The 27396-nt window shown below is 48.8% G+C and overlaps 1 protein-coding gene across 1 annotated transcript; it reads right to left on the bottom strand.

Annotated features, from left to right (window-relative positions):
- Positions 1 to 11670: 11670 nt before the first annotated feature.
- Positions 11671 to 17747, bottom strand: DLX6 (distal-less homeobox 6). Its single transcript, XM_081882873.1, has 3 exons — positions 16676 to 17747; positions 14586 to 14779; positions 11671 to 12405 (listed from the first exon to the last, which is right to left on the bottom strand). Exons 1-3 carry the CDS (start codon positions 17262 to 17264, stop codon positions 12154 to 12156), a joined length of 1035 nt encoding a protein of 344 aa, XP_081738999.1. The 5' UTR covers positions 17265 to 17747; the 3' UTR covers positions 11671 to 12153.
- Positions 17748 to 27396: the final 9649 nt, after the last annotated feature.

The following is a 27396-nucleotide window of genomic DNA, read 5'->3' on the forward strand; positions in this document are numbered from 1 at the left end:
TGACGCGTTTCCCCTCTTTCCGTTTGTCAAAGGGACTAGCTGGGGGGCGGGCAGGTTGTGTGTTATCTCAGACTCCTTGCTCCATCTTTTAGATCCATTTTATTTGTGGGGAGGGGGGAAGATTGCCCCGTATGGCCCGATCCTCGGCTCACCAATTTACCTGTAAGGCTGGGTAGTCGTTTAACATGCTGGACTGGGCTTATGGAACCCGGCACGTACAAAATAACTCCCCCCTAAAGCATCCCTATTTTAAAGCCTCCATCATAACCTCCCCCTCCCCCACCCCAGCTATACAAAAAGCGACTAACCCTCGAACGAAAATGATCTGGAGATGAAAAGAAGCGCTGGGAAGTGGCGGGGGGGGTTGCAAATCGCTCTGTGTGCTTCTCTCTACTATAAAAGCAATTATCTGGGAGAAAGCCAGCATCCCATCGTCTAATTATACAAATTACATTTGCTTTTTTTTAAAAAAAAAGCTGCTAAACAGGGCAGAAGACTAAAATGTGGACCATCCCCTCCCATCTCGATTCCTTCTCTCTTTTTCCCCGGGTTGGGAACACAAAGGCGATCTGCAAAACGGGGCCTGGGTGGTTGTTAGCCGAGGAGCCTTTTCAAAGGCGAAGGCGAAGGCGATCATTATCTTTTCCTTCGCTCCTGACGTCCTCCTCCTCTTCGCCGAAACTCCGCACCCTCCTCCAACCCAATCCCGAAATTAAATTCCGGGCGAGCCACCCGAGGGCGACCGGAGAATGGGGAGCGAAAGGAAGAGGGACCCCGTGTGGCCATGCGCACGTGGCATCGCAGCCCTCTGTGTCCCCGCGTTGCGGGATGGAAGCAAAATGCTCTAAGGGAGTGAGACCAGATAGCTGGCTTCTCTCCCCAACCCCCGTACGGCCTGGAAAACAAAAAGAACCCCCTGTTTCCCCACCCAAAAATTATTTTGTCTTTCCGGATCTCCGCTTGGCCCAGGAGAAAAGGGTTCCGAGCAGGCTTGGAATAAGCACCTTTTGGTTTTTAAAAACATTTTAAAATGCATTGGGAACCCTGACCCCGTCTGTAAGTAGAAAGTAATACATCAGGAGATACAGCACCGAAGAATAACAGTTGGGTTGTATTTTTTTTTTAATGTTGTTGTTGTTAAAAAAGAGAGAGGGTTAGAACTTTAAAAAAAACCAAAACACCACCATAAAAATTACATCCTGTCATCTGCTGATTTCAGTAAGAGATGTTCCAGGGTTTGGAGACAAAAACCTGAAAAGGCACGCTTTGTAGCCTCGGGCGAATTTACCTGTCTCTGGTAGTCTCTGCCTTTCTCTCCCATCCCCCACGTTTCTTTCTCCTCTTTCGGTTTTGGTCTCCCCTTCTAATTTAATTTGGAGACAGAGAGAGAGAGAGAGCTAAGCCGTTTTTTTTGGAGGGGGGCAGTAATAGGTTTTGTGGAACATTATCTTGTGCACATATATATTAGAATAAGATATTTGTTCGTTTGGAACGCGCGCGACTCGGTGTCTGTGCGCGTGTAAACGGAGCTCCAAGCCACACGCGCCTTGCCCCATTGTTCTCCCCCCTCCGCAGCCGAACCTTTCCTTTCTTGTGGGGGGGAAGGGGGAGAGAAGAAGAGAGCTTGTTCCAGATCACCCTCCCCTCCCCCATAAAAAAATCTCGTTCAATATGCACTCACGCACTCTTTTTGCAGTGCTTTTCATGAGTATTATTTTAGTAGAACAGGTATATATATATATATATGCAGGTTTTGAAAATCTACGAAAGCATATATATATATATATATATATATATATATATATATATATATATATATATATATATATATATATATATATATATATATATATATATATATATATATACATCTCCTGCACCGTTTGATCTGTTCAGCATTCAGTGTGGGATTTCCCTGTTTCTACTACTGTTCAACTCTGGCCTGTTCTGTGGCCTACTTTCCATTAAAATAACCCTTCCTACGGCTCGGCAGTCTTTTTCTTTCCTTTGCAACAGAACCACCCCCTTGCAAATATCACCTTCTCCTCTCAGAGTTTGCCTTTGCTCTCAACGTGCCTGGCTCATTAACCTGCTACGCGTTAAGCCCTGGTTCAGGGGACAGAAGGATTTTTATAGACAAATCTGGCTGTGTCTCCTGGGGTTTTTTTTGGGGGGGGGTGAGGTTTTTACAATGGAAAAACCTTTTCTCTCTTTCTTTATGGTCCGGTCCATCTTATCCTCGTGGACATTAATCCGCTCGGTTTCAATAGTATCCACGGCTGGGATTTCATTACCGCCTCACGTCTAAAAATGGCGCTAGTCCTCATGATCTCTCTCCCCCTCTTTCCTTGGAGCAGACAGTGGTGTCACGATGTGGAGACTATCTAGAAGGAACTGAACTCTTCCCAGTCCCCAATGTCAAGCTCTGGGGAAGTCGACTCCCCATAATCTATTGTTGCTGTGGGCACAAACGTAATCATGTAGGGCACTGCACTCAGGCGTGCATATGTAGGCTTGTATATACGTGTGTGTGTGCACACTGTATCCACATATACTTTTTGGGAGAGTAGGAATCGCTCCGTCGTGCCTTCCCACCCTAAGGCAAGGATATAATCAAGTGTCCTCGGTAGTTTTTAACCTTTGAAGAAGTTTTTCTTCCCTTCTCCTTCCTCGCCCTCGCTTCCAAGTGGAGCTGGGGAGCCACAGCGGGGCGGGCGGAGAGGGAGAGAGAGCCGAGAAGGAGACGCATTCCTGTGGGTGCCGGATGGCTCCAGGGCTGCGCCGCAAGGGCCTACGAGAGGGACACAGACCGGAGAGAGAGAGCAGCCCGCAAACTTCGCCTGCCTTGATCTGGTTCCTCTGGGCTCCAGCTCCACCCAGGGGTTCACCCACCAAACCACCCACAGGAGCACCCACCCTCGCGCGCTCTCTCCCTCCCTTTCTCTGGGCAAGGGAAGGTCAGGCGCGCTCCACCAACGCTACCCACCGCGCAGCTGGGCAAGACCGAGGCGATGGGAGTTTGAGAACCTCTTTGGAGCTCAAGACCTTCGGGTCTGCAGAAGCTGTTTGTCCTTCTGCCTCTTTCTCTGAGACGCGGGCGCGCGCTTGCTTTGCGATTTCTCTCTGCCACCCTCCGCCCTCGGTCACGTCTCCCACCCTAGCGCGCTTTCAGGCTGGCATGGCGGGGATGAGTTTCCTGACCTGTGACTCTCCTTTAGAAACTCTTTTTTGGCTTTTGTTGTTGTTGCACAGTTTGTTTCTTTTCCCCTCCACCTCCTCCGCGGGAGACCTTAATTAAACCCCCTCTATAACCCCGCAGCGAAAGCGTAGTCTCCGTCGAACATCGCTTTTAATTTAAACCAAAGAGCTCCGCGCAGAGCCCAGCCAGACGAACGCGAGCCGTTTCCTCCCAGGAGCGCAACTGAAGCAAAAGTTTTCGGGTGAAAGCTGGCAGCAGTTGAGTTATCCCTGGATTTGCTTCGGTTGGGAGATTTAAAATCGGTTTGGATGCGATGCTTCACTCGGGAACTTCCTCCTGCCTTCTTCACCTCTAACGCGGAGCTCTGTGTCTTTGGAATAGACCCGCACACCGCTTCACTTCTGCTCCTTGTTTTTCTGGCGTGGGCAGTTGGGCCCCTCAATATAGAAGTAAATATCTGGCACAACCCTCTATCACGTTGCAGTGGTGGTGCCTTAAATGGAAGGACTGCTATTAGAGCACGAAGGTACATTTCCACAGAGCAGCAGTACACGTGTGCGTGTGTAAAAAGAGCCATCCGTATGAACGCAACAACCTGCTTTTATAGGTAATTCCTGGAGAGGTGGATGGATCGTGCGCGGGGCGTATTTTGAAAAATCCACTGTCGCCGCAGATCATCATCATTTTGCATTTATTTGCTTGTTTATTGGGGCCTAAAACATCTTTCCCAGCTCTGCAAGCCTTCGGGGGTCCAATCCCCAATCCCGAGGCGCGTTTTTTATTGCCAGCCGCCAAATGCCAGATATTACGACCTTTAACCAAATGAAAACACCTTTAACAAGCTCGGAGCCTTTTAATGCTTTTGCTGGGCTGAGAGGCTCATTCTATACACACACACAACCCCTTGCCAGCTTCCTCCAGCTTTCGTGGTCTGCAATATATGTGGGTTCTCTGGCGGGCGGCGGGTTTTCTTTTTAACCCTTCATTCTCCGGAACCTGATCGCAGGAAGAGTAGGAGGGGTGGAAAAGCGAGACAAAATTGTGCTGGGGAGGGGGGGACATCACTGGGTGGTGTATTTTTTTTAATGGTGGGAGGAGAAGGAACACACCAGCTCTGGCATTCTTGAAAATCAATGCAGTAGAAGCGCGTTTCCTTTTTCTGGCCTCCCCGGGACTTCTCTGTGGCTGTGATCCTGTACACGCTCGCTTTGCTGGGGAGCAAGTCCTGGCTGAACTCGGCCGGTCTTCCGCCTGAGAAGACAAGTACAGGTTGGCTCGCTGCTTCTCCATCTCCCGCAGCTGCACCGCTTCTTCCTTCTTCCGCAGGATTGCAGGCCGCTTCTCTCTACCCCAAACACTCCAGCATCGCGAGGAACCTCCTCTCCGACATCCGAGAATGAAGGCAGCTCAAAGAGCGGGCCAGTTGGGGGAAAGGACACAAGGAAACTCCTCGGACCCGGGACTTTGCAGTCCATGAAGCACAAAGGAGGGCCTAGGAGTCATTGCCAGTTTTGTTCCTCACCTCCCGGGCTACCGATCGCCCACGTTCAAACCCAAAAACTAGTTTTGCGGGGAGGGATACCGATTCTCCGGCAGAACCCTCTGCCCTTTCCCCCAAACCTAGCCTTTTGACCTTTCCACAAATCAGTTCCACGACTCACGATGCTGTGATATATCCACTTTCTTCTGCCCGTTTTACTGCCATGCCTGCGTCCATCGCCATCAGTTTATAACTGCCGTGCAATCCCACTCATGTTTACTCAGAGTAGGCACCGTTGGATTCCATGGGGCTTACTCCCAGGGAAATGAGCATAGATAGGATGGTCAATTTGCTTGGAAAGGGGCCTATTGATTTCAACCTTGTTTCGCTTCCTTAGTAGATACGAAATGCGTTTTACTGGCTAGGAAACTGTTCAGGAACACTAAGCGAGTCTACAGCCCCGATTAGAAATTTCTAAATAATCCTCCCCCCCCCACACACACTTTATTTCTCTCCAGCCGTTTCTACGTCTAAGTGGCTTAGGATCGCTGTGTATGTGTGAATATGCATAAGAGCGCGTGTATCAAGTACCTCCTTTGATGGTTCCAATACGGAACGGCCAAAGCAAACTCTGTTTGCATTGTGCATTTATCAGACACCAGAGACAATAGACGAGAGCATTAATCTGCGACAGGCTGCTTGGTTTAATTAATTGCAATTAAAAACCTGCCCGGCTAATTGCCTTTGGGGTTCCCAAGGGCTTGTCCAATGAGTAAATGCGAACGAGGAAAATAAAGGAATATTCATTCACTATGTGGAGACAGCGCGCAATGAAATCGAATTTGGTCTTCTAAGAACAACAAGAGCAACAACGGCTACTACTGCTCTCTCTTATTTTTAAACAAAGAGCATAACCTCAGAGGTTCACAGCCGCATCCTAGCCACTTTCCCTCGGAGTAAACCTGGGATCTCCGTAGAGATATTCTCTTGGAAGCAAAGGTCCCTTTTCAAATAAATGGGTCCACAATCCAGTGTGCTTGGGATCTGGTTATAAATAAATAAAAATCAGTGGGTTGAGGGAATTCCCTTGTGGTCTGTAGCAAACCCTGATGCCTAACCGGAAAAAGAGAGCTATACCTCTGGAAATCAAGGTATTGAAGGCCAAACAGCCGTGGTAAGCGAATACTTCCATGGCCTGCTCCTGCGCTTCCCGGAGGCGTGTCTGGCCGTCCGCTGTTGGAAACAGAATAGTGGCCTTGATGAGCGCTTGGTCTGATCCTGCAGGGATCTTTCTCTCTTTAAACAAAAAACGGAACCAGGGACATTTGGCTCCACGTATGGTTCAGTCTGTGCCACTTCCAGCATGGGACTTGTACGCCCTCTTCCCTTTCCTTCTCGCTAACCGGCGGAGGGTCCGGGGGAGAGAAAGGGGGGGGGGACGGTGCAGCGAAATAGAGAGGAGGATTTCATGCACACGCGCGCGCGCTTACACACAAACACACAAACGGGGGGTGGGGGGCGGACCAGCAGCCCTTGAATACACAACGAAGCCTCCTCTGGCTCGCCTCAGTCCCCTGATTTGCTCTGTTCTTAATTCCCGCTCTTCTTATTCCCCCTTCCCTCCCTCCACCAGAATCAACCCAGGCTCTCTCTCTCTCTTTCTCGCTCTTTCCCCCTCCCCCTCCCGATTTTGATTTGATCGCTCCCGTTCACATTTCACTTTTGTATTTCTCCCCCCCTCTTCCTCTATCATTACTCATTGAGTGCCCCGTGAAATTACAATCGTACATTTTCAGCTCAGCAACCCATTTGTAGTGGAAGAGAGAAGGAGGAGAGAGAAAAAAAAGAGAGAGAGAGGTCTAAATAATGGCCGAATTAGCCCTACTGGACAGTTTCAGATGTAACACTCTGTAATAATTATATTGCAGGCTGGATTAGGATGCTATTATCATAATCTGGACGTTTACAATTATCTGTAATTTGCAAAGATGCGCCAGGTCTTGATTACAGCGGTGTTTTTTTTTATCAAGCTAACCATCACTAAACAGTGACAGTAATAACAGCTAATTTTGCTGGCAATATAAGAGGTGCTGGGGTGTGCAAACAATTTCACACCTGGATATGCTCAGTCAACCAAGAATATAGAGAAAGAGCTTCTGCCCTGAGACTCAGAAAAATATTCTCCTCTGCTTCTCTCTCCACTATAGATTTCCTTAGACCCTCATCTCTGCTTAACAGGTTTTGCACGGGGGTAAGTTTTTTTTTGTTTTGTTTTAAACCTCCTCGACTGCTGCCGCATATCCCATCAGCTGTACCTCTTCACCTTTTAATGATGGTTACTTTTATTATTATTATTTTTATTATTGCAAAAAAGAAAGAAAGAAAAAGAAAAGAAAAAGGAAACCCTGATCATTCTAATTTCTCGATTTTCCTTACTTAGACCTTTCGATAAGCGAGTTACACGGACGCACATTTATTTACTTGTTTGTTTGTTTGCCTGCTTTTATAGTAGCTTTTATTGGGGGGGCGCTCTGCGGTTTGGGTGGGCGGCTCAGGATTCCCACATTTTCAGTGACTCACGTAGAGGTTCAGAAATAAGGGGGGTGTATATTGGAAGGGGGTGTTGTCTCGAAAACGAACCGGTGAACGTGTGTTGCGAGGCGGGGGGGGGGGGTTGGACTCGCTATGTTGTCAACATCAGTGAAGTGCCATTTGGGAACTCCCGGTTGAGAATGACAAAGAAATACTCCACGGTGTTTTCCCTTCGAAATCTGGGTTTCCATGTTTAATGCAGAGTCGTCCCATTGCTTGAAAGTGGTCTGATTCACTGTGTTAGCTGGTGTGCGTGTGTGCTCCATCTTCCCTAAGTCTGAATGGATATTGCACGCTTACTTACAAGTAAATCCCATTCGTGGGACGTTTCGGAGCAGACAAGTAAAGAATAGGGCTGTGAAACCCCCTTCGGGATTTCCCCTAGGTAAATGTTCTTAAAAGCAAGTGTGTTCCCCCCCTTTTGTTTTTAAGAGGGGTATGTCGATTACAGCTTAGCTAGACACCCAGCCCAGCAATCAGGCTGTCGAAATACCGATTTTACTTTCCGCTCCTACTTTATCCGAGACACACCAAACTGGGAAAGAAATCCCATGTATTTCAATGGCGCACCGCCCTGCTTCTACTTTGGCCTCCTCTGCGAGCCTTTTCAGGGTCTCATCTCGCAAAGCAACCCGTTCATTCTAATGGAGCTGAGAATCGGATGTGTGTTGCGGGGGGGGGGAGTGAGGGGGTTAAAATCCAGGTTGCTTGAACCGACTGGAGAACCTCTTCTCGGTTTAAAGGGGCTGTAAATTTGGCCTGGCTGAGTTCCGCCAGTTTCTTTCCCTGTTCTACTTCAGAACATTTACACACACACAAACAAACACTCCAGTTCTGCGTGGGTTGTTTATTGCTTTTGAGGCTCCGCTTCCTCAGGAACAATCCGGATCTACACGGGCCTTTTGGCTTGGATTTCAATGGAAGAGGGATTATCCACACGCACAAGCCAGTGCGCGCGCCCCATATTACCTCCCCAGGTACCCCTTCCTCTTTATCTGGAAGTGGGATCATTACTATTAGAAATGTGAGGAATTTAAGGGACTTTACGGGTCTGGGGGTGTCCTCTGTTTAGCTGCAAAGAGTTTTCTGGTGAAGCCCTAAAAGGAACCCCTTTTTGAGAAGCCTTCTCAAATCTGGCACAATTGTCCCACTCTTATCTATAGATGACGCTGTTTCTCGAGCGCCTCGGCCTCGGCGTCCCTCACCCTCAGCAGCAGACAGGTAAACCTTTCTGGCTCCCCAGCTAGCCGCCAGCCAGGCCCTTCCTGCAAGCACCTTCCACGATCCCTGCTTTATCTAAACGTCCCTTGAAAAACCAGCAAATCGTCCTTCCGGCTCTTAACACGGACAGGGCGCGCGCGATTCCTTATACACTGCTCAGAGGAAGTCGGAGAAAACCGATTGTCCCAATCCTGAAAGTCAGTCCCATTTGAAAGCGATGGAACTGACTTCTGAGTAGAGCCCGCTAGAGGATTGCGCTGCTGCACAACAGAGAGAAGAATGGGGAGGGGGAAGACGAGACAGATGAAGACCCTTCTCATCAACTCCCACCAAGAACCGGATTTTGATGGTAGACTAAAAGTGGACCAAGCCCTCGAGATCTAGTGAAATGGGAGGAACTAACCCGTGAAAGGTTAACATGTCATCCTGGATGCACTGCTCGTGTGTATGGGGGTGGGGAGTTTGAGAGATGTATGTGTGCTGTGCAGGGGTAGAGGCGATGCGTAAGGCCGGATAAATAAAACAAGCCCCTCCAGTTAAGCCAACATACTAGAAATTCAGCGGATTTCAATCTGCCGTCCAAGATACTCAAAATCACGACAGCTCTGTCCCAGCATGAGCCCTGCCATCCTCTAACTCTGCCCTGATCCTGAACATATTTACTCCCTTGGCACTGAAGGCCGCATTCATCTCAATGGTACTCACTTCCCAGGAAGCGTTGCTGAGAACTGGGATCTGCATCCTATCTGACGGGCTTTCTGGCTTCGCTCGTAGCATCCCCATTTTTCCTGTGGTTCCACTGGTTTGGGGAGGATTATCCTTCATCAGAAAGTCTTGGGGGCTCTTCCTACAAAGGGAAGGGGCTACCCCTCGGTTTAAATGTATGATAGCTTTCTCACTCCCTAACACGAATCTGAATAATTCAGTGAACCCCACAACCAGCTGTACCTCAGAAGCCTCTTCCATTCTTCATAGCATTATAATTTTGGTTAATTTTCAATTTTAGGTCCTACGTCTCTGCAATTTGTGTATGAATAACAGAATAATTTCCCTCTTTTGTTTCGCCTTTCCTGTTCCTGAATCTAAATAAAGATGGCTTTTTAGTATTAAAAGTGGAAGAAAATTACAGGTAATTATCTTTGACGGTAAAAACGCTGTAATCAGCGGGCTACATGAAAAATTACTCTAATTATGGCTGCATTTAAGAGAATGGGGGGAAAAACCTTCTTATGGATAAAAACCTTAAATTGTCCCCAATGTCTGCCTCAAATTGGATGGCACTGCAGCTGGGGGCTTTGTTCACAATTGATCCTGGGGAGAGCTGAACCCAAAGTTTCACAGTGGGAACGAGGAGGGGGGGAGAGAAAAGAAAACATTTTTTCCTCCTAATGTAACAATGCGAATGGTAGAAAATGACAAGACTTGATCGGTTTTAAGCCATTCTGAAGACTGACTGAGCGTGGAAGTTGCTCAACAAAAAACCGGCGCTGGTATATTGGTAAGTAGTCTTGGCTTTTGTGTCTAATTATAGTGACTGTCCTTTTGCACGACTGTATGTAGCTGTCATTATACGGAGCACTCTGAGGATCTCCATTGACTTCTGATAAATGGCTCAGTGGTTTCAAGGTTCATAATTTGAAGGATGCCCAGGGCTCTAGCCATTAATTCTCGCAGTATGGGGCATCCTGCTTGTGTGACGAAAGGGGCTTTTCGTGGTGCATGATTTCTCGCCTTTGCACCACCCTAAGAAGGATATGATTCGTCCTGGACTCGGCAACGGGGACCAGGGAGCGCTGAGAGAAAGAGAGAGAGACCTGGGGAACATTATTACGCAGCGTTAGGTAGTCTTTTTGGCGGAGGAGTGTGTGAGAGAGCTGGTGGGGTTGGGGGGGGGGGTTTGAGAGACCATCACCCTCTGCCACCTACAAAAGCAGGCAACCTCTTGACTTTTTGCCAAATCTTCCAAAAGGCAGTTCGAGGGCAGCTTTCACGCCGCCAGGGTTGAAAACGGAAAAGAAAATTCCGCGGGATTCTGGAAATCCACGAATTCTCTCTGCGAAGCAGAGAATCCGGAGGGGACCCAAGTCGATTAAGAGAAAGCCAGTTTGATGCTGTTGGTTTCAGAGGGTGCAAATTGGCTTGCAGATCCAAAGCAATTCTCCTTTGCATAAAATAATTTTTACTGGTTAGCCGGGCAGATAGGTAGGTCGCAAAACAGATGCGATGTTACGACTGGTGCCCGCGCGTGTGTTATGTCATAAGCATCTATCTAGCTACTGATGTGATACATCTATGGCATAGATAACTACATGGGCACACATCTCTGACCATTACTATATTATATTCTGTCTGTATAAATCTTAGGCAGGCAGGCCATGCAGAACACGTCTACTCTAGAGCAGCCCTGCTAAAGTCAGTGGTACTCTGTATGTGAACTATACAGGCTTGCCATCCTAAGCACGATTACTGAGGAGGACAGTTCCGCCGAGTAATAAATCTCAAACGACTACATTTAAGATTTAAATCGTGGGTGGTTCCTGGGAAGGCGGGGGAAGATAACCTTTCCAAAGCTGTAGAGTAACGCAGGACTCTTTTGACATTTTGTGGCTTTTACTCTATATATGAAAGGAGACAAAACATACAAAGTATATATACAACTAAAATTCAACAATATGTACAACAAGGTTGCTGGGTAGGCAGCTGAGAGACCGAGAGAGAGAAAGAGAGAGCTGCCAGCCAGCCAGGGAGGGAGGGCAGGTGGGTGAAAGAGATTTTAGCCTCAGGGTGGGGTGCGGTTTTGTTTTGTTTTGGGGTTTGTTTGGGGTTTTTTTGTATGTATGTTACTCTCCCCCCCAAATCTCTTTCTCCTGCGGCAATAATACATAGGGGGTGGGGAGTTTTCTTCTGCAAGCTCCGCCGAAATGAATGAGGGCACAGCTCCAATTCATTACAGGGGGGGGCATGCGCAGGAGAACTTCTGGTCAGTTTTCAGGTGCTTCCTTAGTTTCAAGTGACTTATGGATGTGGGAGAGAATATAGTGGATTCGCCCTCACAGCTGCCGGTTCCACTCCGAGAAAGCATGCAGATTTTACTTCGTGGAAGTGTCCTAATTAAACTAGAAAAAAAGTTTTTCCGCCCGCCCGCCCCCGCCCCAAACGGTATTATCTTCTCCCTTTTAAAAAAAAATCCCTTTCTCCGCCCCTCCCTTTCCAATCTTTTTGTTGTTGCTGTTCTCAATCTCGGTTTAGTGAATAAAAATAGGATCGCTTCTTTTTCATTGAATGAGTTTTGTTATTTTTGTCGTGTGCTGTTGTTTTAAAGTTGCTGCGTGGACTTGGTGGGAAAAGTCTGTAAATTTTTTTTGCTTTTCGACTTGTACTCCCAGAGAGGTTTGGTGCCTCCGAGTCCCAAAGGAAATATCCCAAAGAGGAGCATCTGACGTGGGCCAGGACGCAAATGGTCTCTTTCTGCTCAAGATCAATCGCTGAGGTTTAAAGAGAAGGCGAAGGCGAAGCCGCCCCAAGTCTGTCTTCCTTTGCCACACACTCCAGATTCACCCAGCGCCCCGCGAGCTGCGCTGCTCCCCCCACCCCCGCCCAGCTTGGCAAGGCCGCGCTGGAGACAGCGGCTCCTCCGGCGAGCTGTTTCTCTTGGCCCCGTTCACATCATTTGTGGTCTCTGCATTGTGTCTTGATGTGGAGAAGAGTACCAGTGAGAATAACCAGGCATGTAGCTATTGGGAGGCATGTTGACTCCTTTGGCAGAGGCTGAAACGTCCCAGACAGGAGGCAAACCTGGAGACCGCGGAGACAGGGTGGCAGAGCCCGGCAGGGGGTCGCTCTCGTGAGGGTTGCCGCCTTGCTTGAGCAGTTTCTTGAACTTGGAGCGCTTGTTCTGGAACCAGATCTTCACCTGCAACCCAAAGGCAGAAGGCATGAGAGGTCTGCTGGGGGAGGAGGGGTGGGGTGAGGTGGGGGACTTAAGGCAAATAGTTTCAAATCCATCCATGTATCTACTATATCTGTCTGTCTATCCAATCTTCCTTCCTTCTTCTCCCTCCGTGGCATGAACTTCATGATCTCCCCTCCCCGCTTCCATGGCCATTGTTTGAATCACCCACAATTAGGACTTGCTTAAGTAAACTGCGCTGAGACTGTTTGGAAAGGCCATTTCCTTCTGGGGGGGGGGGCAGTTACAATGCGTGAGTCTCCTTCATTTTTCCTTCTTCACGCGTTCATTGAAGGCAACCTACGCAGACTGAGAACCTGCGTGCGTGTATGGCTATGATACCCATCGCCGGCCTATATAATGTATTACTGCATAATTGTCAAGACGCGGCTACCGTTTTAGGACCCCGAGTGGGGAGGGGAACCAGGGCAGAGGAGGCAATCTATCCTACCCATAGCCTCCCTCTGTATTATGAGACCCCCCCTCCACCCCCCCGTCCTTTTGGAGAGGGCCACAACGCTAAAGCCCTGAGCCATCACCGGCGCCATTGATCTCGATGGGACCGAGGCGAGATCCTAACCACACATACTCAGAAGTTTTTCACCGAAATCAGTTGGACTTACTTCCAAGTAAATGTGCTTAGGAAGGGGTGCCACTTCCACTTTTACGAGTTTTAAGATCAGGCTCTAAAACCGTCTGCAGCTGCACCTTCAAGGGGGGTCTAAATTGGCTTAAATCCCAAAACGCGTCAGTTTTGTTGGATTCCAGCTTTGCCTACAAAGAAGTAATACGTGAGTCAAAAGAAAAAGGAAGAGAGAGAGAGCAGCCCAATTCGTAGAGTGAGGGTGGGGGTGGGGGTGGGAGAGGAGAGGGCCAGTAGAGTAGATCTATTTCCCTGAGCAAGATGGTGATCTGTAGCTTATCGCGGAAATTATCCCAGTGGCGTAAAACCAACAAAACTGAGCCTTACATACATTGAAAATTTAATAAAACAAAAACAGTAGATGAAAGTTTAAAAGAGCAAAACAAAAAAGCAGCAGCAGCAGCAGCAGCAAGAACAAGAACAACAAGCCTTCTGCAGCAATGTAAGAGAGCTAGGTGTCATTCAAATAAGAGCGTTTTGCAAACATCCCAGCTGGGAAGGTGACAGTGTCCTTTCTCTGTACCACACTTTAGGTGCTCTAAAAGCTCGGATTGCCATTAAATATGTGTGGTGGTGGTGATATGCTGCTCTTTAAAGACACCTCCTGTCTTCTTTTGCCTTCAAGGTCGCCCCTATATCACAATAAGGCACCAAATCCAAAATGCCCCTCTTTGCCTACATTCCTGGCAACCACCAGCGGATCAAATGAACATGGTTTATCCCTGTTGTTTTTGTTTTTTTCTGTCCGGAAGATTACAAACTGCCACAAAAAATGTTTGGTTTTTTAAATTATTATTTCTTTCTGCATTCATGAATTCAAATTATTCGTTTTCCTTCTAACCTCGTGTGTCATTCAGGTTTAAATCTGCAGGGAAAGCCAGAACGCACCAACCACATTTAACTGTGGCTTAACTCGCTCTAATTTTGTACACGCTTCCCTTTGATCGTCAGCTCTATCATCACCTTTTGTACATTTCGCCTAAGGGCAAGCACTGGATTTCAGTTACTCATCCAGGATAATTTACTATTGAATATTACTAGGGAAGGTGCGCTTTCTTCGGGCCTAGAGGCTGTGCACCGTATGAAATAGATTTCCATTTCTATCAGCAAAGGATGGGGAGGAGGTTTCTCTGGGCCCCCAACAACCTTTTTTTGTTTTATGTATAAATTTATTTCCACCTCAGTGCTTATTATCCCCTTCAGATTTGAGCTGTAACTAAGTAGATGCATTCCCAGATTCTGGAGTGGTGAACTCAAACCTTTCTCAATGCACCATCAAAACAGACTGAATTTGAAAAATAATAATAATAGAGAATGATATTTCACCAACGCATACTTGGCCATGTTTTTGCAGTCCACCGACATGGGTAGCTGAGCTTCGCTTTTATTCCTAGCCTTTGGCCAATGGAAATAGTGGTTTGTCTGCTTGATTTTGGCCTGGCCTGGCCTTCTCTCGGAGCCCAGGATCTCAGGGATCTCTCTGGACTTCCCCGGGAATTACCTGTGTCTGAGTTAGTCCTAATGATGCCGCCAGCTCTGCTCTCTCGGGAAGCGCCAGGTACTGGGTCTGCTGGAAGCGGTGGTTTAAAGCCTGCAGCTGGAGACTCGAGTAAATGGTTCGGGGCTTCCGGATCTTCTTCCCTTTCCCATTAAATCTTATCTCCCCGTTTTCGATAACTGTGGTTTTCTGTTGATCTGCAATAAAAAGAAAGCACATTTGAAGGGGGGTGTCCAGCACAGCGAAGCCCTTCTATGAGACACCCCGGGTTTTGTTTTGGGTGCTTTTCATGTTGGGGAGGTGGGGGTGGGGTGGGAAATCAGAGACAAAGCCATTTCCATGCCATTACTAACAGAGTAGAAAATGCACGGGGTGATACATAAGAAGGTCAGGCCGCCGACAAATCCTCCAGGCAACCTTCTGTGGCGGATGATTCACTTTGACCTGCTAGATCTACCCGCTTTCCTGACAGTTTTGCTACCCAGGCGTGCTAGGAAATTCATGACGCTCTCTTAATACAAGCAGTACTTGTATTACTCAAACAAAAACTACTGCTATTTCCAGAGATCCCTGGCCCATGGCAAAACTGCTTAATTTTAACCGAGAACCTGAAATGCACCCTGTTGCCTAGTTTGTGGCCACTGCATTGATCTCTCTTACCAAAACCTGTCGTCGTTTTTTTACACACAAAGACGCGCGCAGAGTTCATGCTACCTGAGCGTCTCATTTAATATTGGAATGTGTTCGAACTGCACACACAATTTGTATCTCCTAAATATGAATCTGTCTCCAATCTCAGCATTTTCTCAAGGAATAAGCAAACAAGCAGGGTAGCATTTCTCCGCAGCCAACGTGCAGGTGCAAATGATTTTAGGAAGGGACGCAGAGGTGCGTCTTCCCTCGGCGACTTGCCATTTGTTTCCCGAGACGTTTACTGCAGATTAGCCATCCGATGGGTGCACGGACGGGATTTATAATGTCATTCTAGGCACAGTGACGGGGGGCTAAAGATGTGTTAAAATCGCGCAGGCAAAAAAACAACACACCACACACCTCTTCTCTGCAATATATGCCCAACACAACAAGTCACAGGAGTCACCAGCGTCTGACCTGGCTCTCTCGGGCACTATCCCTGCTTTAGATTCTCTTTTCTCTCTCTCTGATCACCCTGCGTCAAAAGCAACAAAGAGGGAATAATCGTAGCAGAGCAATTCCTTCCCCAAAGAAGCCTGCAGTGCTATGGCAGTAGCCCGCCGTAGCAGGAGATGGGCTACGGCCTGGGCGCTCTTTCTAAGCGCATTTCTTCGTCGTGCACAGACCACCGTCGTGGAGAGGGCATCCGCGGGCTAGGCAAACAACATCCTAGGAAGAAGCAAAATCACTCCTGTTCCTCTGGACGGCTACATTATCGCAGAAGAAAGGCAGCACGGTCTTCGCTTAAGGTTTTCAATCCACACAGTCCATGGGCAGCTTCCAAGTGGAGGGCAGCGCCTCGGAGTCCCCGAAACACGACACACGTGCCTGAGCATCCCCACGCGCGTCGGCCGGCGGCCTGCGTCCAGGCACGCGTGTGGATGGATCCCAGAGGGAAACTCAGGATCCGGAGCACGCAAAGGGAAGGCAGGAAAGAGTTGCCGAAATCCGAGCCACGCTTACAGGAAAGCAAGTCCTCTGGAAGCGAATTGTTGTTGTTATTATTATTTGGGGGGGGGTTACCCTCCCAATGAAACCTGCACGGGATCGGGGTGAGGAGATGTCATTTCAAACAGAGATCTGAGCGGGAGAGAGCCAAGGGATCCCCATGCAAAGTAGCAACACCCCCCCCCGCCCAAGAAATCCTGCGTATTGATTTGTAAACTTACTTCCGAGGGAAGGTTAAAAGTGGCGAGAGAAGGAGGAAGAAGAGGCAGGCGATGGAGGGAAAGCGAGGGAAGTGCAGCAGGAAAAGGAGACAAAGGGAGAGGAAGGGCATGCGGGAAAGAGAGACAAAGGAAGCCGGGAGCCAGCGGGCCGGCCGCGGGGGCTCGGCCCGGGCATCTCCGCGCCCGTCTCGTGGGAACGCTCCGTCACGCGTTGCCTCCCGTGTCACCCACCTGCGTCGTCCGGCCTCGCCGTCCCGCCCGCGCCTCCTCCTCCTCCTCCTCCGCCTCCTCCTCCGCCGCCGCCGGCGTGGTAGGGCTGCAGGTAGGGGCTGTGCTGCGCGTGGCTCACGTAGGGGTAGGCGGCGGCGGCGGCGGCGGCGGCGGCCAGCGAGCGGTGGCTGTACGAGTTGGCGGCGGCGGCGGCGGGGCCGGCCGGGTAGGGCGCGGCGTGGTGGTGGTGGTGGTGGTGATGGTGGTGCGGGTGCTGGTGGTGCGGGTGCGAGTGCGAGGCGGGCGCCGCCGAGTGCAGGCAGTGCAGCGGGTAGTGCGCGCCCGCCATGGCCGCCGCCGGCGAGCTCTGCTGCTGCTGCTGCTGCTGCTGCTGCGCCGAGTGCGAGGAGCCGCCGCCGCCGCCGCCGCCGCCGCCGGGCGCCTGAGCCCCTGGAGGAGGCGGCGGCTGAGGCGGCGGCGGCTGAGGCGGCTGCTGAGGCGCCGGCGGCGGAGGCGGCTGCTGCTGCTGCTGCTGCCCGAACTCCATGAAGGCGGATTTGGACGAGTCCGGCGCCTCCAGCCCGTCAGCCATCGTAGTCATGGTCATCATCCAAGTTGGGCAGCCAGCGACGAGCGCCTCAGCCCGGCTACTCGGCGTCGTCGTCGTCGTCGTCGTCGCCCCCCTCGCGCTCCCGCCACCTTCGAGGGAGCCTATTAGCCTGCGCCGGGCGGGAATTAGCGACGGGGCTCGCGCGCTATTCCCCCCCCCCCGGCGCGCTTTTTCTTCTTCTTCTTCTTCTTTTTTAGCGAAAGCTGAGGGGGGGGGGAGAGAAAGAGAGAGAGAGAGGTGGGAGAGGGGGGAAAGAGAGAGGGGGAGAAAGAGAGAGAGAGAGAGAAAGAGAGAGAGAGGGAGCAATAGGGGGAGAGGGGCCTTGTTAACTGAGGGAGGGGTGGAGGGGAGGAGTGTGAGAGGCGCTGGGGAGGGAGAGAGAGAGAGGGAAAAGGAAGGAGGAGGAGGGGGGCCAGAAAGAGAGAGAGAAAGAGAACGGCAGACTTAGTCCTTCCCGGGGCTTTTTCCCTCACGCTTCTTCTTTCCCTCCATTTGGGGGCTTTTTTTTATATACCTCAGACACACACGTTCCCTCTTTCTCTCTCGCACCCTCCCCTTCTCTCTCCCTCTCTCCGGTTGGGGTTTGCTATTAGGTTTTTGGTTTGGTAATTTCTTTCCCCCTCATTAAGGGGGGGGGAACCTTGAGGGAGTTTAAGGCAAAAGGAGAGAGAGAGAGAGAGAGAGAGAGAGAGAGAGAGAGAGAGAGAGAGAGAGAGAGAGAGAGAACCCCCTTTCTCTTTAAGGTGGATTCTCTTTCATAAAGTTGTGCTTCTGCTTTTCGACTTGAGGCAGCAGGGGGAGGGGAAGGCGCACGACAACACACAACAACAGCGGGAGCGGGAAGAGGGGGGGGCGAGGTGGAAAGAGAGAAAACGCCACAAGTCGAATGGTTGGTCTCCAAAGGGCAGCGCCTCCCCATTGGTCACTCCGCCCGTGACGTCACCCAGCCCGGGCACTTCTACTGGCGTCAGCGCGAGCCCACCTTCTGCACAACTTCAGAGCTCGCAGCGAGCGAGAAGCAGCCAGCCAGCTAGCTAGCTAGGCAGGCGCTTGGGGGGCATGTGTGTGTGTGTGCGCGGGCGCGCGCGCGCTTGTTTTGCGCCGCACACAACCACAACAAAGCTGCGCTCTGAAGTAGCACCCTCGCTTTTACAAAGCCAAGCACCCTTCCAATGAGCTATGGGGGGTGGGTGGGGGTGGCTTCCCAATTAAAAAGAAGAATGTGCATTTATTTTCCGTACTGTCGTTGCATCGCAGGCTATCGCTGCCTCGCACGTGTCGGTTAGGATTCACAACAACACTGTGCAGCCTTGGCATTCAGAGCCAAAGCGGTGCCCAGTAAAGAACTGTAAATTATGGTCTAGAATCCTGGATGGTAACTCAGAGTTCTTCTGGACAAAATTAGCAGGGTTCCTTCCTGAGGTATTTTCCTGGTGATGCAATGTGCCCAGGGGAAGGATTCATTTAAAACACACAAACACCCACTACGCGCGCGCGCGCGAACTCGTTTTTCGGAGCGCTGTCCTTGGATCAGTACAATAGTGTCTGCTTTTTCCGCATCCTGCTCCGAGGGCGAATCCTCAGAGATCTGTCAGTAATACATTCCCCCCCCCCTATTGAAAACAGAAGCTCCTGTAATGCTTTCAAATATATGCAAATGAGACATGCGGTTAGTGGTTTGGCAAATCTTGATTGCAATATAAACTACCCGAGGAAAAGTGCCTTCACCCTAAATTTGCCTTTCGATTACAATTCCAGTTGATTTTATTTTATTGTCAACATTGTTAATGATAAAAATAGAGTCGCTTCGCAGTTATTTTTACTTTCCGAAAGGAGGCAATTAGACTTCTAATCAGGAATACACAAAAAGGAGAGAGAGAAAAATCTCCCATGATTAACTGCACTACTTTGTTCAAATTGCAGCTATAAAATTCAGAACAATTTGCCTGTAATGATTATGGACTGGGTTTATTTTGGGAGGTGGAATAAAAGTGGATATAGCATAAATTATCCTCTAATTATACACCAGTGTCGCCTCAATTATCCTCTTATCAAAATGGTTGTCTAACTGCCGCATTTAGTTTCAATTCTCTCCCATTTTTTTCTATAAAAAGAACCTCATACCTTGTTATTATTAATCCATTTATTATTTGCTAGGGGATTTATAACAGAACATCCAGGTGGTATCGCCACATCTCTCGCAAAGATGGACTGGGGAAAGACATTAAGTTGGAACCAACACGCCAGCGGATCTATCTCGTTCTCGTTCTGGGGGACAAGTCAGCCTGTGCATTCTTTTTTTTAGGCAAAAAAAAATCTGTCGTCCACTGAGCAGAGAAACATTAGGATCTTTGGAGATTTACGGAAGAGGAGTCAGGTAGGGGGGAAAAACCAGACCGCTTTCAAGGGTGGGGGAGAGAAGAAGCTAGAGAAAGTTGGAGAGGCTGATAAACCTGCCGGCTTTCCCTACATCGGCAACTTTTCTCCTGGAGGTGGGGGGGGGGGATTTATCCAGACCAAGGGGACGTGTGATATGACATTGCTACGAGATTTGTTTGTTGCAGATCTGGCAAATATTTATTTTTTAAATATAAGGCCTGGCATTGAGAAGGATCAAGAAGAGGTTCTCTCTCTCTCTCTCTCTCTCTCTCTCTCTCTCTCTCTCTCTCTCTCTCTCTCTCTCTCTCTCTCTCTCTCTCTCTCTCTTTCTCCTCCCCCCCCCCCCGCCTTCCTTCTCGCCAGGTCATGACAAACCTTAAGCAATTAGTTGGCTCTTAAGAATCCCACGGATCTTGCCATTTTGCGCGTTGCGCTTTGCGTTCAAAAGGTTTGGTTGCGCTTTGAGATGGGTAAGGCAGAGAGATCACCGCTCTGTTGTTGGGTAACTTGTTCACGGGACAGGGAGTGTGTGCGGTGGGGGGGGGGATGTTTGCCTCTTTCAGAGATGATGGGCTCTTTCCCCCCTCCCCCCTCTTTCTCGGCGTTTAACTCCTGGAGCCTCTGGAGTCGGTTCAGTAACTCTGAATGCAGCTCTAAGTGTCTTGCCTTGTTCGCGGAGTTCTTAACAAGAGTCATACTCCGACACTCGAATAGGGTAACCCGAGACGGGCATTTACAAATCTCCAATGCCCTTTTTTAAAAAAAATAAAAAATGTTCCTAGTCCTATGGAAGAACTGGGTTGTGGTGGTGGAGAGAAAGAGAGGGGGGGGCTATGGAGTGGCGCGATTTTTAATATTTAAGAGAGCTGAGCGAAGGTCCAACTAGCGTTCTGCTGCCAGTTTCCTGAGAGACTTTCTTCCTAGGGTGTAACTAACGCGCAGGTAGATTTGGCAGGTTTATTGCTTTATACCCTCCAGCTTCTTATTAACAACCGTCGGGGAAGCGGTTTTCTGCAGGTGCCAAGAACAGTCGCGTTTCTCTTTTGCTTTTCGGAAAACACTGGGGAGTGGAGAGAGGACTAGGTTAGGGAGAGTTTCTGTTGTCGGTGTTATTTATTTTTCTTTCTCTCTCTCTCTCTGAAAAGCTCTGCCCGGTGCGTTTCTAGGATTGCAATTCCTATGCACGCTTACCTGAGGGTAAGTCCGCATTTGAACTCACTGGCAATGAATTCGGAGTGAACTCGCACAGGATCCGTCTGTGCCTATATATATGTTTGTGTCCTGCCACACCTCTGTTAAAGCAGATGATATGAGAGTGAAATCGTCAAGCGGTTTTATTTTCAAGGAAATAAAATCAGGAGAGAAACGCGCGCGCGTGGAGCGGGGCGGGGGAAGAGGCTGCGAGATCCATAAGCAGCTCACCAGGCAAATATGTTGGTGGATAAACTGCCCCCCCCCTTTCTTTGAGAGTTTGTGATATCCAAGGGAACGAATCCCTATATAGAAATGTGTATAGAATTATCGTTGTATCCATCTATTCATTCGCCTCTTTTGAATGGGAACCTTTTTGTATTTGTTCTAAAATGCTCGGCAAGATGTATATCCTTTATCTGTTCTGTTCCATCACTGACGTAACAGACACATACACGCGCTATGCACACACATACACATAGTAAGGTGATCTCTTTTATTGGTCCGACTCTGTTGATATAGAAATACGCCAACTTCTAAGCTACACACCAGGCGGAAGAACTCGGTGCAGCTCGAAAGCTTGCATACCCACCCACCTGCGGTGGAATTGCCCCAAATACAAGATATCATTCTACCTATGTTGCTATCCCTGTTCTGAGCGTCTTTGGCACCCAGCCTACAGCATCAAGGTGTCGAGGCAACACCTAGCATGGTTGTGAGCACGAATCTCTTACCTCAAAGCAGACCGGTTGCTATTATTTTGGCTCTGTTGATGTTTCGGTTCTCTTGTGAACATTACGCAGCTCTACCTATAGACAAACACAACTCTTGGCAAAATCTGCCTGGCGATTTTTAATACATCCGCACAGGTGGCGCCGACCTCTCTTTAATGTGTCTAGGATGGATGGATAAATGATAGAGCGACAAACTCCCCGAACGATTTTTCTCACCGGGGTTTTCCTCTCGCCACCCCTAACTGGTTGAACTCCCCGGGTCTCATCCTGGCAATTGCTCCATTATCCAAATCCATCAGGCTGGCGGTAACTTTCCGAGGCTCCCATTGGCTGGTGTGAATGGCTCTTGACTTCGAGGAGCCTCGCTGCTGCTCGTAAATATTTATTGTTTTCAGGATCCTGTTGGGAAAGAGGCTCTCACACCTTTAGGGAGCGGCGCTTGCGGGGACGCAGCTAAAATGTGCCTCCTGCCCGTTTCGAACTTCAATTCCCCTAGCCTGTGTGGGAGATCTCTTGCTGCTGATCTCCCCAGCCACCCTCGGATCGATCCCTTAGTCCCCGCTTCCCACAGGGTGCCAGTTCTCCAGCGGAGAAGGAAGGGCGAGGCCTATCCCGGAGGGATACCTGGTTCAACCTCTCGTTACCTTCCAGGGAGGGTGCGGAGGAAGCCCCTGGGGAATCTGAAGGCGAAGTCGTTCTCGGGGAGAAGTGGCGGTAGGTGGAGCTGTCCTCGCTGGTCCCGAAGTTGAGGAACCCCGGGCCTAGCTGTGGAGGGGGGGGGTGAAGTAGTGACAGCGAGGGGTGGGTGGTTTCCCCCCTCCCCTCCTTCTTCACCCACATGGAAAACCGCGATTTTTCCACAAAAGACGCACGCTGTGCATTTATGGCCTATACAGAAAGCAACGTTTCCCTGTTACTTCTTATCTCCTCCTCCCCCCATCCCGTTCCTTAAGTTCCGTCTTTCTGTTCTAGCCAGATCCGAAGGGAAACGTTTCGGTTTAGCAGGCCAGAATGTAAAGGGCCCAGAAGCCGAGAGATTCTCTGTCTTCCCCACCTGAAATCAAGGATTTAGTATGACATACTCAAGCTTCCTTGGAAGTAAGCTCTTCCTAAATAAATAAGGGTTTGTTTCCCAATCGAGGCTATCACCCTTTAAAGTACGGTTGCTAGGGGAGAGCCCACACCGCGGCGGGGACTTATTTCAGATCCTGTACTTGTTCAGGATATGGCCCCGCAAGCACTGCACTTTCACTGGGTGAGATTGGCCTGTGGTTCTGTTACATTCAGACCCGCCGGATGGCATTCAACTAAGTTTTTACTTCACAGTAGACCTACAGAATTTCCTGGACACAGCTTAGGCATGTTCACTCACCTCGCTGGGTCTACGCTGAGTAAAACTTAGTTGCGAACCACTCGCTAGTTCAGCGAAGTTGAAGAGATAAAGCCATTAAGCGGAATTGCACACAGAATAAGCACAGAGATACTATTCTAAACCATTTCCTTTCCTTCTCCGCTCATCCCACCACTAGGAAAAGCTCATGGCCTTGGCTTCCTCAGCGGCTTTCCTCAGGCCTCATTGCAAGGAAAAGCCTGACTTGGGGAGGGTGTTTGGTTGCTAAGACGAGCTCAGTTACAAGGTTCATTCTAAGGAAATTAGACCTGTATAAGTAGCCTTTGAATCCGCAGGAATAACTTGGTGTTCGTTTACACGGGTCTCGAAATAAATCGCACCGTGTGAGAAAGCCGGCAACTTTCTCTCCCGTGGATTTTTTATTTTTTTAATTTTTTTGAGGGGTAGTGGCTGTAAGGAACTGAACATAAACTGTCAAAAGCGAGGCCCTCAAACCTGTAAAATATAAGATCTACACACACACACAACCCCCCTTGCACATTTGCTTGGAAGGTCTTTCTGGCTTTAAGGACGCAAGAATATTCTTTAAGTTGGAGATAGGCTATTAGTCCATTGAGCTCCTTATAGTCTAAGCTGGCAGGCTCTACGGGAAACCATCTAATAAAATGGTGTGGCAAAGTTACTTCTACAGGCCTTTCTTGTTTTGCGGAAATTGATTCAACATCTCGGTGGCTCCCCCCTCCCCAAATTGCTTCGCGGTCCTTCAAATGAGATTCCTCTAGAATTAAGATATTGAAGCGTGAGAGGCCATTTCGTAGGAGTAGTCTCCAAACCAGTAGAACCCCGCCTAAAACACATGCACACAAAGACAGCCGTGGTTTCTTCCTCTCGTCTCTCTGTAACTAAGAGAGTTGTCCCCCTTTCCTTGTAGAAAATCCGGAATCAAAGCCGAACGGTGTTTGCTTTGGGTTACGGACCTCCTACTGCAGCCAAATCCTCTGGCTCCCTTATATTTAAGCAGCCTGGTGCTGGATACAGCATGGGGCTTCTTAGGGCCGCAATCCAAAGCACGCTTTCTCTCCTCGGGCGTAAGTAACTCTCTTAGGACTTATTTTGGATGGGAAGTGGTTAGGATCGCGCTGCGCGCCTCTCCTCGTGGGTCGCGAGGGAACTTTCGCAGCGGGTCCAGTACATCGCGAACATATTTATCTTGGGAGCAACAGTCGGTTTCAAAGAGTGGGACTGCACACACACACACACACACGCACACACACAACCCAGTGAAAAATGGGAAAGGTCTACATGATGTGTGTCAGATCGAGGGTGTAAAACTGTTGTGATCCACGCACACTGCGCTCTTTGAAACCAGTGATGGGCCTCCCTTCCACGCAAACGTTCGCCATGAATTTTTCACCTAAAGCACACTCAGAGAGACACTCCCGCGCACATATCCCGCTCGCTCCTGATACTGCAAGGAGCTACCGAGAAAAGGTTTCTTTCCCAACTCCTAAGAGTGAATTTGTTGGAAGAGAAACAATATATTTCCGCCCTTCCCCTCGTCCTCCGCCAGATGCGCGCAGGATATTGACAGATGCAATCAGTGGGTCTTTTAAGTTATTTATTTCTCCTGCGCATAGCATATTTCATACCGGGAGCTTAAGACCCGGTGGATCCTGAATATGAGAAAGAGAGAGGGTTGGAAGTATTTGATGACGAAGAAATCGACCTCGATGGCCGCGAAATTTGGAAGTAAATAGATGTCCCGATCTACAACCCAGGGAAATGAGTGTGTCTTTGAACAGAATCTGCCTGGCAGCCGCCGACCACAAAGCTCTATTTAATGGGTCCCACTGATGCCAATGGAAGGACCTTTCCAAACCAGCCTAGCTCCTGATGCAACTCGGACCCCAACGCATTTTCCTAACCCCGGAGAGACCGCTTTGTACTTAGGAAAAGTAGGCGCAGAACCGAAACCACTTGCGCACATACTGTCGCGTGTGAACACTCGGTAGTAGGGACGGTCCCTGTGTTCCCTTTTCTCCGCCTCCTCCCCTTCCCGAGTTTTTGTTAATAGATACATTCCGAGAACAACAGGAAACGGGGGTCCTATTTTTAGAGTGATTTATGCGGAGTCGGTAGAAAGTCAATCAGACACACTTCCAAAACGCCTGGTAGCATCGACTGGGTCGCTCATATAATTCATTCCACTGTCAAACGCGACATCTTACACAGTATATTTTATTCCTTTGCTTAAAGGGTTTTTGACCAGAGTTTGGGGGGAGGGGGACGCTTGAACTTATCTCATATAAGGTTTTTTGGGGCATGGGGTGGTGGAGGATGAGAAACCCACCAAAACGTGCGTCCTGAAATGAATGGAAGCAGCTCCCTTTGCATGCAACTTGATCGCATTATTTTATGTTGAATTGTTGTTAGCCGCCCTGGGGACCGATTGTGGAAAGGCGGGGTGTAAAGTGAAATAAGCAAATAAATAAATCCCCGCAGCGCGGATGGCGCTCTGCATTCTTTGAGGGCATCTATACATATATTCTTTAAAAGGTAACAGTGTACTGCAAAAACAATGGAGTCTTGCGAGCCTTCAAATATCCCAAATTGTATTATGATAAAAGCTTCATGGGCTAGAATAATGTTGATGTGGACATATGGTTTACGGAAGCTTACACTGTAGGTACTACCAAGAGATACATGGGATAGGGTTTTTTCAGTCATGGCTTCACATCTGGCAGATTCACTCCCGCAAAAAAAAAAATATGTGTGGCCCCCACATTGTTGTTGACTTCTATGCATTAATTGCTACTGCCTATTTTCTGAGAGCCTGTGATATGGTTTTTACTGCGACAGCGTTCTGCTTTGTTAACACAATTTTGTACACCGCCTTGCAAGGCAATGCGCCCTGAGAGGCGGGTTAGAAAGAGCGTTTTCAATATAGAAATCATTTGTTCCTCCTTAACGGTTCCACCAGATTCCTGGTGATGGTGGTGGCTTTTCAGAAACCCATGCGTGCAATGTAGTTATGTATTTAACTTTTTAGTTTTGGGGGGGTGTGTGTCAATTTAAAACCAAGCAAAATATGTTTGAAAACATTTCAAGGTTGTGTGTGTGTGTATTATTTATATATATATGCACCGGGAAAGTAGGGGTTGCAGGGCTGCTACCAAAGTCTTGTTCACGAATTTTTAGAACAGCTGGCACTGTCTACAGTGGATCTATCCAGTCCCTCGTGACAGCCCCCCCCCAAAAAAAACCCCGACATGAACAAGCAAACAGTTTACTTGAGTATTTGAGCGCTTTGTAAACTGAGCCCGGTCATATTTGATGGGAATTAAACATGGCTTATGTTGAACGGGACTCGCAATAAACACGGATAGGACTGGGCTGTGAGATAGCAGTCCTTTGCACTCTTACTCATATGTAAGTCCCCTGAGGTTACTTCCAGGTAACAGGCTTGGAGCCCCAGTGTCTGGAAGAAAGAGAGAAAAGAGGCTTAAACTGCTGTCCTCTATGAACTCACTGGAATTTACTTCTGATTAAGACATGTGCAGGATTGTTAATATATATATATATATTTATATGTATTTAGGGATATAGAATATACACAGCACACACACACGCACACCATGTTAAAATGGGCTCAAAAAGAGGAAAAGTTTCTTTTGTTTTCCTTTAAAATAATGAGAGAGGGGGAGTAAGGAACTCTATGCTTTCTGATCTTATTCTGATTTAATCCGTTATATGCGTGAGAGAGAGCGAGGGAGAGCGCGCGCGAATACATGAAACTGATCCCTTTAAGCTGACCCCTAAAGTTTGGCTTGTGTGTACACAGATAACTGATATCTGTTTTCTCCCTTCCTTCGTTTGGTTTACAGCTCGCCCTATGCCACAGGCTCAGAGCAGATAAGATTGTGACACAATGTCTTGTTCTCAAGGAAAAATCCCCTAAAGAGTCAGACCTCAAACGCAGGAAAATAACGAAATGGGTATCACCTAAAAAATTTTCAGAATCCATTGAATCTGGAAGAGTCCCAGTCTGAGCTGGAGACAGGTTTGAGGGGAACGGATAATATACTGTAAGTCAATTCACACACAAAGACGCGATTCCTGGGACATAGCCCACTCTGTAGGTAGGTTGATAGAGAGATAAGGATGGATGGATGGATGGATACCTCTGGGGATATTAACGTATGCATGGTGTATTTGCTCCGCCATCCTAAGGACGTTCACTCAGAAGTAATTCCTGTAGTACAGTACTCAGTGGAGCTTACTTCATAGTAAGAGTGCTTTACCAGGATACACACTTCTCAGTGCTTGGGATTATATAGCAAAACTTGCGCCATCTCATCCATGGAAATAAGTCCCATCGATCCCAACGGGACTTCCATCTCAGCAGACCTCTATAGGATCGCAGTGCACGTGTACAGCTCACTTGTTAGGCGCAAGATCCCTGAACGTGTGTGTCTTT

The sequence above is a fragment of the Podarcis melisellensis genome (genome assembly GCF_964234715.1).
Source record: "Podarcis melisellensis genome assembly, chromosome: 12".
NCBI classification, from domain to species: Eukaryota; Metazoa; Chordata; class Lepidosauria; order Squamata; family Lacertidae; genus Podarcis; species Podarcis melisellensis.

What these genes read in the sequence shown, in the direction of transcription:
- DLX6 (XM_081882873.1), bottom strand. Translation starts at nt 17,264, where the DNA reads ATGATGACCATGACTACGATGGCTGACGGGCTGGAGGCGCCGGACTCG. An exon ending in GGCGAGGCCGGACGACGCAG is followed by an intron (nt 14,780 to 16,675) that starts GTGGGTGACACG and finishes TTTTTATTGCAG; the next exon opens with ATCAACAGAAAACCACAGTT. An exon ending in TAGGACTAACTCAGACACAG is followed by an intron (nt 12,406 to 14,585) that starts GTAATTCCCGGG and finishes TTTGGGTTGCAG; the next exon opens with GTGAAGATCTGGTTCCAGAA.